Below are 12,358 nucleotides of genomic sequence, written 5' to 3' on the forward strand. Positions count from 1 at the left end.
TTAAGTGTTTTTCCTGATTCTTTTTTTAAAATTTATTTATTTTAGTTGGAGGCTGGTTACTTTACAATATTGTAGTGGTTTTTTGCCATACATTGATACGAATCAGCCATGGGTTTACATGTGTTCTGATTCTTTTTATACTTTTACAAACAATCACCAACAAGCATCCTAATGATAAACAAATCAATTCAATATTTCTAAAAGTATTCTAAATATATTCTAAAAATAAAGCTAATCTTTACCAGAAAGCCTATTTGAAAGCTTACAAGAAGTCAAAAACTACTTGGATTGTTTTGAGTACTGCCACATCCGAAGCTAGATACATGGGCTGGAGTCTCTGTGGTTATGAAATTTGTGACAAACGCCCACACAGGATGACTTTTTCTTCCCCCTTGTTTCCATTTTGTTTTCTGCCAGCTCAGTTGGTGGATAGCAATGCATTAAAATAGTACCTTAAGAAAAAGCTATCATTTAAAATACATAAATTTCCAAGCTTTCAAAGGTTAAAAGGCAATGCCATATTTTCACCAAGTTAATGGAGAAGAATCTACAACAAGGCAGCTTACATGCAAACATGTGTATATACACATGTATATGTGTATATATATATAAAAAAAATATATATATATTGCATTGTTTAGCTCAAACTATCTATACTCTGATAAACCACCCAGCTTCTAATGACTCTATGAGAATATAGTGATGAAGCTTTTAAACTTTTTAAAGTTTTATCTTCAAAGTGTCTATCATAACTTACAATCATATTTTAAGTTTGAGGCAATCCCTATGAAAGATAAAGATGGGAAGTTATTACACTATTAGGACTGCTATTATCTACACACTTGGTTGGCAAATTCTGGTTTACCACCTGTTATAACTAGTGAGCTAATAATGGTGTTTATATTTTTAAGAGGTTGGGAAAAATCAAAAGAAAAATATATTTCATGAAATGTGAAAATATTTTGAAATCCGAAGTTCAGTGTCCAGGAAGTTTTGCCAGAACCTAGCCAAAACCTTGGGAGAAGGAAATGGCAACCCACTCCAGTATTCTTGCCTAGAGAATCCCATGGACAGAGGAGCCTGATGGGCTGCTGTCTATAGGGTTGCACAGAGTCGGACACAACTGAGGCGACTTAGCATGCATGCATGTGTTGGAGAAAGAAATGGCAACCCACTCCAGTATTCTTGCCTGGAGAATACCAGGGACAGAGGAGCCTGGTGGGCTGCCATCTATGGGGTCACACAGAGTCGGACACGACTGAAGCAATTTAGCAGCAGCAGCAGCAGCCAAAAATCTTAAAATCTCATCCAGGGATGCTTTTGCACTAAAATGGCTTCTTGGAAGAATTGTCACAGAGACCATAGGCCTGCAAAATCTAAAATATTTGCTAACTAATCCCTTACAGAAGAGGTGTTTCAAGGTGGTTCTGACTAGTCTTTGTATTTCCTATTGTCAGTCTCTAGATGGCAGAAAAGAACCTTGAATTGGGGTATGTGGAGCAACCACAATCCCATAGAAGGTATACAACTTACATTTCCAATTAAATCATCCCCTAAAAGTCCAACAGTGCAAAACTTTTTGCTCTATGAGTTCAATAAAACCAAAAATTAAACTTATAGAACTGAAATATTCATTTAGTCTGGAACTAACAACCTTGCAACAGTAAAATCATTTTTCTATACGTGTTCAATAAATGAAAAATTATATGTCTAGAAGAAACTAAGACTCATTTAGCCTAGAACTAATGTCTGCACTGAAATTTTGTATCTATCAAATTCTGCTTAAAATAAATATTATGTAAATCTGCATTATTAAAGAGACTTCTCAGTTCCTCCAGCTTTACTGAGGTATAATTATATTTAAAGTGGAAAGCATGATGATTTGATATAAGTATAGACTGTAAAATGATGCATAGCATCTCAATCAAGTTAATAATCACTTCACATAGCTACTCTCTTTCTTTTCTTTTTTTGTGGTATGAAGGTTTAAGGTCTATTCTCAGCACATGTCAGTACAATGTTATTACAATGCAGTGCTACTACTACAGTACCGCTGTAGATAGATCCTCAGAATTTACTAATCTCATACCTGAAAATATGTACCTTTTCTACCTCTGCTTATACTCTCCACCCTCCAGTGCTTAGCAACCATCACTCCACTCTCTGTTTTTTCAGGTTTGACTTTCTGTTTAGATTCCACATAAGGGGTGAGATCAAACAGTATTCATCTTTCTCTGACTTATTTCACTCAGCACAATGCCCACCATGTTCATCCAAAAAAACGAAGTCACTCAGTCGTATCCAGCTCTTTGTGATCCCATGGACTGTAGTCTACCAGGTTCCTCTGTCCATGGGATTTTCCAGGCAAGCGTACTGGAGTGGGTTGCCATTTCCTTCTCCAGGGGATCTTTCCAACCCAGGGATCGAATCCAGGTCTCCTGCATTGCAGGCAGACACTTTACCATCTGAGCCACCAGGGAATTCCAGGTTGTTGCAAAGAGCAGGACTTCCTTCTTTTTCATGGCCAAGTAACATTCCTTATATATGTATACTATATTTTCTTTTGTCATTTGTCCATCAACAAACACCTAGGTGTTTCCATGTCTTGGCTCCCCTGTTTTTCATGTTTGTGTATCCTAAAGAATTCACCCCATATCTTCTAAAATAATGACATTTTCCCAGATATCCATATATAACCATGCACCTGAGAACTAACAGGTAGTCTGTACTATCAGTTAATAACCAGTGAATATTGAAATTTCCCCATTTAATCTCAAAAGTATTTGTCCTTAAACTGGGATGTGATCCAGAGTTGGGCTTCTCATCTATCTGCAGGCTTCCTTGCTTCTCCTTTGAAGTAGAACAGTCTTTGCCCACACCCTTCACACACACTTCTCTTTCAGAATGCTGATTTTCAGAGACCAGATTTCAGAGACTGTCTCTTCCCTTACATTCTACATTCTGGACTTAATGACTGCTTCCCTGTGGAGTCAATTAAACCACATTCTTGCCCCTTACGTTTCCTGGAAATTGGAGGTTAGGTCTAAAGCCTTAACAATACAGTGCCTCGTTCCCCACACTGCATCTAGCCTAGAAGTCTGAAAGGTCAAGGGACCCCACTCCAGTAAAATTTGTTTGGATCAACTGGTCAAGGTGCTGACTACCCCAGAAGGGGCTTTTCCCTTTGCAATTAGCAAATGATCAGCAAGCTTACATTGTCATCCTTGCAAACAATCTTCCTCCCAGGAGCCTCTTTAAGTCATGGTTTCAATTTGTGAACAGATTTAAGTATCTCATGAAGAACTGATAAATGGTGGTTTTCTAATTCTGTCACTCCTTTCCCTTCATTAGCTAGTGTCATCCTGTCAAGAGGAGTTTTCCCTCATTAACTGAGAATGGCCTAAAATTCCTTCTTAAAAGTCAAAGCAAATGCTGGGTTCTTTACCTTGAATTCTCATTTTCATAAAAGACTTTGGGATAATAGTCAACTTCAACTGAAGCCCATTAAATCCCCCCCCCTCACACACACACACACACACACACCATGGATTCATGTATTTTTACTTTCACATTTTTATGATCACTCAGTTCTTTTTGACGCTCAGTTTGTCCTCTGTTTGCCCTTGAGAGCTCCCTCCCATGGATGCTCTGACATATCCTTCTTATGCTTTGCTGTAAAACATTCTCCTTAGTCTCATTCCTCAACCAAGACTATGTGTCTGCTCTTTGCTGCAAACAGCAGCTTCCCTCCACTTCACCCTAGCAGCACCCCCACCTGAAGCAACACCTCTTCCCTCCAGACTGTGCAGCAGGCAGAGACCATGTCCCCATCTCCACCAAAGCCTGGCTGACCCACCAGTGGGCATCAGAAGAAACTTAGCAGATGCTCAGGGCCCAGTAGGGTCCTCCTGAGGGCTCGAGGATTATCTTATGGAATCTTCAAATGTCCAGCAATGCCTCTTAACCCAGCATAGTCGTCGTTGTGGGGAATGGCTTCCTGGAAGAACTGGGAACTGGTACAGATAGAGTCCAATCAGGTGTCCCATGGTGAAGATGGGCAGCAGGACGTAGAGATAGCTGAACAGCAAGGGGTCGAAGGTCCGGCACCAGGACCACCAGGTGCATAGGCCCAGGAACACAAAGAAGTACACGGACGAGGTCAGAGAGGGCAGCATCATCCCTGTGGGGGTGGGAGGGGTGGTGCTTGTGTGAGAAATGCTGAGAGGAAGAAATCCCGCACAGCTCAGCCTCCGTCACTGTTGGAGATGAAGAGGAATTCCTCCTATGCTGGTAGTAAAATTCACCACACTCTCTTGATGAAATCAGAATTAGTGCTATTTGTATTGTGAAAAAAAGTCATATGTAAAGTGAAATTTGTAAATATGGGGAAATATCAGATGATGAAGAAATCTTACCTGTGGCACTTGAGCTCTATCAACGAACATTCACTTCTCCAACCAGTAGAACTGAGCATGTTTACTTGCCTGTTTCCATCTTTCTATTTCTCCCCCAGTTTTTCAGGAATACTGTATGTCCATTCTAAAGATAAATTTTAAAATAATGATTTACTTTTGCTTGTCTGTTGACAAGGGTCCATGATAATATTGCATTCTGTGTCAGATAAAACCTCACTAAACCTTTGTCCTGCCTGACAAAATGTGATTTGCTCTATCACTAAAAGTGGAAAAGGTCAAATGAAATCATTCCTTCATAGGCATTTAAAAACTTTGCAGGGAGCATTTTGAAACAACTTCTCATTAAAGTCCTGAGTTACATTTCTTGAGAAATACTCTTCACTTTTCTATCTTTTAACTCTCCTATGGAAAAAGAGTTGCTTCATATCATGAAACTTCACAAAAGCAGGATGGAATAATTTTGCAGCAGCTATGGGGCAATGGGGACAGGGCAAAGATGGAGATAAGATATTTATGGAAGGAGCAGCCTGCAGCCAACAGGGAGAGGTAGTGGGCATGTGTGCTGGGAGATGACCATCTAACTGGGGAATAAAAACACTCTATCCTGAAGAGTTAAATTAAGAGACTTAATGACTCAGTGTAAACAGACAAGCTTCCGAAAGCCCATGTGTAACTCTGGACAGGGACAGAAAAGGGTCCCTTTTCACAGATCACCAGCTACAGGCTCTGAGGGAGGTGAACAGTGGTCCTGTTGGTCACATAGAAAACGTCACCTAACTAACTACTAAGGGAAAAGACTGCTTTACAGAGGTTAACAGAAACCATCTAATACATAAAACCTACAACTGAATGGGAAAAGCTGTGTGTGTGTGTGTGTGTGGTTTGTACATGTGGCCAGTTTCACAAAAGCTACAGTTACAGTTTTGTTGCTGTGGAATAGAACTATTTCTTTCATCATTCACCAGCTCGCTCCCTGTGTGCCCCAGGACCTGGAGGTTCTCACCTGAGGAACCCAGTAAAATCTTCAAGACAACCTTCCCTGCAGTGGTTATCATGTTGCCAATAAACTCTCTCAGCTTAGAGGCCATGGAGGCTAGCCTGCAGAAGAGTTTTAATTTTGCGCTTTCCTCCAAGTCACCTTCAGCGCCATCTCCTTCATCTAAATCCTCTTCATAGATCAGGACCTCTTTAGAGTCTATTTTTTCTCCTTCAGCCTAAATAAGTGAAAAAAGAAAACATTGTAGTCTCTGCCTATCCACCCAGAACATTATATGGTTGGTCAGTGAGGTGAATTTCAGAAATGAGGAAAAAACACAGACTACCACTCAACAACGTAAGCCTCCTCAGGTATCTGGTGGTCCCTGTGTGAAGCCCAAAGAACTCTGATCTTTTTCAAGGCATAAACAAGAAGCATCACTAATCATAGGGTCCCCAACAGCAGATCATCTCACCTACATGAGCTTTTTTTTTTTTTTTACACATAGAAGCCCAAACTGTCTGAACCATCTATTCATAACTCGGCTTTCATCAATCTGGGTTTGGTTCCTCAGATTTACTTAGTTTGCCACTAAGGTGATGGGAAGTTTGATGAATGGGCTTAAACAGAAAGGATGAGCCAGATCAGCACTGAGGAAATCCCTTTTCTTTCTGGAGTTTATCTTTGTTCATTATTTTAGTATTTCCTGCCTTTGGGAAGATGAGCAGCCCTGGCTTCTTGGCTAAATAAACAGTCGCTTCCTATCTTATCCTTTTAGAGAATCGTGCACAGGTCCAATTCCAGGCCTCATGGGACTTCAGGACCATCACTAGAGATTCAGAAGCAAACACATGCACAGCACATACACACTTCCATGGATTATTTTAAACTGTGTATACCATGGACCTTTTTTGTTCATTTTTAAAGACTACATAAGAATTTTTTGGATAATTAAAATCTTTCCCTGGAAGGGTTAGGATTTTTTAAAGGAATTATAAACTATCCCCTTGAGACAAAAGGAGCCTGTCTCAGATTCAGGACATACTTCAAGACAGCAGCTTCTGCAGAGTCAGACAACTCTGAGACCCAGATCAGACATTGAGTCCAAGCAGTACCCATTTGCTTCATTTTCCCATTTTAAAGTTTCTTTTAAAAAAATTTCTATTGAATGAAAGATTCTTTAAACTCTATGGTGCTCTAAAGTTTCAAAGATTTCACACATATGATTTCATCTAATTCTATAATAAGTCTTTTTCCCCCTACCCCACTGCTAACTACTAGTTTGTTCTCTATGTTTGCATGTCTGCTTTTTTTTGTTTGTTTCATTCACTAGCTTGTTGTATTTTTTATAGTTCACATATAAGTGATATCAAACAGTACTTATCTTTCTCTGACTTATTTCACCAAGCATAATGCCCTTCAAGTCCATCCATGTTACTGCAAATGGCATTATTTCATTTTGTGGCTGAGCGCCGAAGAATTGATGCTTTTGAACTGTGGTGTTGGAGAAGACTCTTGAGAGTCCCTTGGACTGCAAGGAGATCCAACCAGTCCATTCTGAAGGAGATCAGCCCTGGGATTTCTTTGGAAGGACTGATGCTAAAGCTGAAACTCCAGTACTTTGGCCACCTCATGCGAAGAGTTGACTCATTGGAAAAGACTCTGATGCTGGGAGGGATTGGGGGCAAGAGGAGAAGGAGACGACAGAGGATGAGATGGCTGGATGGCATCACTGACTCGATGGACGTGAGTCTGAGTGAACTCCGGGAGTTGGTGATGGACAGGGAGGCCTGGCATGCTGCGATTCATGGGGTCGCAAAGAGTCAGACACAACTGAGTGACTGAACTGAACTGAACTGAATATTCCATTGTGTATATATACACATACCATATCTTCTTTACCCATTCTTCCGTAGATTAATGCTTGGGTTGCTTCTGTGTCTTGGCTGTCATAAACAGTGTTGCTGTGAACACTGGGGTACCTATTTCTTTTCCAATTAGTGTCTTTTTTTCAGATATATATTTATATATACATTTCTTGATATGCTTAGTTCAGAATTACATAATATTCATTGCTGGTGTCTGAGCTTCTATCTCACTGGAGGAGAGGCTGGTGCACAGCTCAGTAAGTGCTGAGTGACCTGAGGGCTCAGACCTGCTGTTTACCTAGGTGGGTACAGGCCACTTGGGACTTACGTTGGCTGTTGATGAAGCCAATGCTACAGGATGCACTCCCATCCCTGTGTGCACATACATACACACACACACACACACACACACACCAAGACACACATGCACATCATACATACATACACACAATACACACACACACACACACATACACACACGAGGATGTAATCCCAGGCTATTCAAGTCCATATAACCAAACCTGGTTTTGCATTATACTGTATTTCATCACAGCATATTTGTACTTTTTCCAGAAGGGAGAAGAATGTCTCAGGCTTATGCATGAAGCCTGAGACATTCTTCTCAGGCTGCCCAGTAGGCCTCCATGTCACTAGTAAGATACAGAAGAGCACACACACTAGCAAGAGATAGAATTAAGTTAACAACTAAGTATCTCACGGTGACACTTGCTATTCCAAGAATTAAAACAGAGTGATGTGATTGAGAGAGTCAGGGTGGCTGTTTTAGATTCTGAGTTCAGGGAGAGCCTCTCTGAGGAGGTGACATTTAAGCTGAGTTCTGACTGTCACAGAGCCACCAGCCATGTGAAAATTCTAGCCAGAACCTTCCAGGCAGCAGGAAGGGCTGGTCAAGCCTCCATAACGCGTCCCCAGACCCACTTCCTCTTCCACCTGCTCCTCCTCCTCACTGTCAGCTGATGCCCCTGCATCCCACGCTGTATAGACATGAGGGCTGAGCTCCAGTCAGTGCAACACCAGCAGCCCCACCTGTGTGTAGATGCTCGGCCACTGCCTGGGTTGACAGGAGAGCTGCAGAGTCAGGGTACCAGGATGAAAGCCTGCCACCTCCTGCCCTGCATCACCCACAGAGGGAGTTTCAAAGCAAAACTCTCCAAGAGGTGGCTGGACTCAGGGCAGGACTTGCTCAACACTTCACTTCTCTTGAACCCAAGCTAAGAGGACTCTGATCGCCAACCACTCCACCCGTGAGAGGGACAATGGGATCTCTTTTCCAGAGTGACTCCAGTGTCTCAGTGGAGGAAGAGCAGGGGGACCCCTGCATCCAGGAGACTGTGCTGATGGAAGAGGGGGTGGGGAGTGGAGCTGGAGAGGGTTCACATCTTGGGTGAGCATCTTATAGGTCCAGTCAGCAGATCCTGGTTGGTAAATTTCACATGGTGGAGGGAGGAATGGAGGAGAATCAGAAGGAGCTCTTGTCTTTGTGGATGAGATCAGGACAACCAGCCATGGAGCAAGTTGGGAACCAAGTTCTGAGGCAGAGGTATCATGGGGGCAGCTAGTGAGGAACCTGGAGTGTGGACAGAGGTGAGAATTGGAGAGATCTACCTGAGGCTGACTGTTTAAGTGGGTTCTGATAAGGTGACCTGGAGAGAACACAGAGCTGCCTACCTGTTGGAGTTGCCAGACCTGGGACCAGTCTCTCTCTCCATCTTTATCCTCAACTCTTGGCTCAGAAACATCACACACAGGGAACCATGTAGAGAACCTGGAATCCACAGGCTCTCTGCCTTGGGATGTGCTGTCCCCACACCGGGGAAGGCCCTCCCAGCGTCCAAGGCCCCAGCTCCCAGGCTAGCCTTCTTTCAACTTCTCCATCTCCCAAAGCTGAGTTGCTGTGGGGACTGATCCACTGATGCTGTTGCTATGACACCCACATCACCCCACACACAGGCATTTGTTGCTTAATATTCCTTTCACAACAGGTGGGCAACATGCTAAAAATGCCTCTAGAGGAAGAAAATTAGTCCAAAACCTTCAGTCTCCATACTTGACCAAGAAAACAGAGAGAAGGAACACAGCTAGGGTTGCCTGGGTCACAGTCAGAAACACACTCCTAACTTTCACAATAAATGACTTATTGCTCAATTATGGAATTGCTATGGATGTAGATTAAATCAGATAGAAATCTCTCTTCAAGAACCTTCTCAAATTTAGATGAACGTATTTCCCTGACCTCTCCTGGGCGGGAAAGGGACCCTCTGATTTTTATAAACAGACCAGTGTACTTGAGGTTTTTCAGCATTTTTGTACCGGAATCCCTGGGGCTTTGAGTTGAAAACACTTTCTAAACCTACCAAACTGAGAGGGAGTCAAAAGTGAGCCCCACCATCCCGCCTGGGGCCAGAAGTGCCAATAGTCAAATCAGGCTGGTCTTCTCCCCTAAATGATCCATCTGGAGCAGCATAAACACCAACGTCCTGGAAGCCCCTCAGCTCACTGACCAGCAAGCAGGCTGGGTTGCTGGAGCTGAAATCTGTCCCCACATTGGAACGCAACTGGATCCTGGCCTTAGATCTAAGAAGGAATGCATGCTAAGATGCTTCAGTCCTGTCTGACTGCTTGTGACCCCATGGGGTGTAGCCTGCCAGACTCCTTTGTCCATGGGATTTTCCAGGCAAGAATACTGGAGTGTGTTGCCATGCTCTCCTCCAGGGGATCTTCCCGACCCAGGGATTGAACTCTTGTTTCCTACAGTCTCCTGCATTGGCAGGCAGATTCTTTACCACTAGTGCCGCCTGGGTAGGGCTTCCCTGGTGGTTCACCTGGTAAAGAATCCGCCTGCAATGCAGGAGACCTGGGTTCCATCCCTGGGTCAGGAAGATCTCTTAGAGAAGGGAATGGCAACCCACTCCAGTATTCTTGCCTGGAGAAGCATGCTTAAACTTTGTCTTTCAGTTTCTTCATAAGAAGGAGTAGCAGTAAATAAAGATTTATTTCCCTGGTTCCTGAGCTGTCTTAGAAATGAAAGATAAAGAAAGCCGTTATAGTTCAAAAAGCCTAATAAAATATTACATATCAGCATTGTCCAGGTTGAAGTCTATAGCTTATGTAAATAAATGTAAGTGCTTTGACTCATCTTCTTTAAAAGTCTCTGACTTCAAAATGTGCCAAATGTACTCAGGTAGCATCTCATGTCATGTGAAGACACTCCAAGACTCCAAGTGCTATTGAGTCAACTGGGTGCAAGGTCATGGTTCCCTGAGTCTGGACCCAAGCCTCCATGCCTCATCCCATCACCACGTCCAGCCCTGCAGTCAAGCATTAGGAGTTGTTCCCACTCAGTTCTAGACCAGGAAGACATCCCCAATCACTTCTAGTAGAACCCAGGCATTCATTTTTCATTATACCCAAGCACTAAATGAGCCTACCTGTCTTGGACTAAATCCAAGGCTCACCTGGGGCTCTTTAAGAGGCTAGATTACCAGGCTCCACCTCACATTTCCTGCATCAGGAATTCTGGGAGCAAGTCCCAGGAACTTGTCTGATTAAAGGGCTACATGAGATGACCTGAAAGCAGTCAGCTTAGAATCCACACTCTTCCTGATACCTGCCCCCCGGGACCAACTCATCCTACCTGGAAGCCTTGTGTTTGAGTTGGATGCCAGGCAGACTCTCTTGACTGGAAAACATATTGAGGTAATTTATCTAATGGAATCTCCTTCCAATTTCAGACAAACTTTAGATGTAAGCCCAGAGCTCCTCAGACCATGGACTCCATCCTCCTCTTCCTTGTGACTTAAACCAAGCTCAAAAAGAGGCTATAATGGGAGAGCATCAGAGGAACAGATAATGAGCCAGCAGATCCAGAGGCTAAGGGAGCACTTTCCTAAAATGTCGCAAGTTATTTACTCACTGTTTATTATTGAAAGTTAACAATTTATCTTCATGGAGTGGAGTCATCTCAACAGAAGAGTCCATGGAAGGAAGAGGTAAGTGCTGTGACTCATCACTGAAGACAAATGTCCACCATCCTCCACAGTGTCCCCATGGATGCAGCACCCAGAGAGCTCTGGAGCCATGCTGGCAGGGGTCACATGGGTCACATAAGCCTATTGTGACAGCATCATGCAGACAAAGCCAAGATTTTATTCTGTTACCAAGCTTGTTTTGGGAAGATTACTTTTCTAAATGTATCAGTTCAGTTCAGTCACTCAGTTGTGTCCAACTCTTTGTGATCCCACGAACTGCAGCATGGCAGGCCTCCCTGTCCATCACCAACTCCCGAAGTTTACACAAACTCATGTCAATTGAGTCAGTGATGCCATCCAACATCCTCATACTCTGTAGTTCCCTTCTCCTCCTGACCTCAATCTTTCCCATAATCAGGGTCTTTTCAAATGAGTCAGCTCTTCACATCAGGAGAGTTTCAGCTTCAACATCAGTCCTTCCAATTAACACCCAGGACTGACCTCCTTCAGAATGGACTGGTTGGATCTCCTTGCAGTCCAAGGGACTCTCAAGAGTCTTCTCCAACACCACAATTCAAAAGCATCAATTCTTCTGCACTCAGCTTTCTTTATAGTCCAACTTTCACATCCGTATATGACTATTAGAAAAACCATAGCCTTGACTAGACAGACCTTTGTTGACAAAGTAATATCTCTGCTTTTTAATATGCTATCTAGGTTGATCATAACTTTCCTTCCAAGGAGTAAGCGTCTTTTAATTTCATGGCTGCAGTCACGATGTGCAGTGATTTTGGAGCCCCCAAAAATAAAGTCTGCCACTGTTTCCACTGTTTATCCATCTATTTGCCATGAAGTGATGGGACTAGATGCCATGATGTATAAGCACAGTTAAATTGTTCCCTGTTCCATTTGGAAGAATGAGTATAGAGATATATGCTTTTGACCACCTCCTACAGAGCAATAAAAGTTTAATAAAGGACAAGCTAAGACAGACCAAGTTAGTGGGCAGCGACCTGCCTAGGCTAGCCAGGACAGTAGGTCTCAGGAGCTTTAATAAAACAATCCTTGTACCACCACACATTCACCTGCCTCCCAGAGATTTTGACTGAA

General features: G+C 42.9%; 1 protein-coding gene across 2 annotated transcripts in view; it reads right to left on the reverse strand.

Moving 5' to 3' along the window:
* Positions 1-12,358, reverse strand: part of LOC139181701 (piezo-type mechanosensitive ion channel component 2-like) — a 164,580-nt gene that overhangs the window by 20,097 nt on the left and 132,125 nt on the right. The window contains exons 4-6 of one of the 2 annotated variants that reach the window (XR_011565469.1): positions 5,419-5,629; positions 4,416-4,539; positions 1,332-4,180 (exon numbers count right to left, since the gene is read on the reverse strand). Coding sequence is in view for 1 of the 2 variants with exons in the window: in XM_070785315.1 (XP_070641416.1) it covers positions 4,416-4,445 (30 nt within the window). In the remaining variant the exon portion in view is untranslated. Of the gene's footprint in view, positions 1-1,331; positions 4,181-4,415; positions 4,540-5,418; positions 5,630-12,358 lie in introns of those variants that run through there. The other variant, XM_070785315.1, reaches the window with a different exon arrangement.

Source organism: Bos indicus, chromosome X (genome assembly GCF_029378745.1).
Source record: "Bos indicus isolate NIAB-ARS_2022 breed Sahiwal x Tharparkar chromosome X, NIAB-ARS_B.indTharparkar_mat_pri_1.0, whole genome shotgun sequence".
NCBI lineage: Eukaryota > Metazoa > Chordata > Mammalia > Artiodactyla > Bovidae > Bos > Bos indicus.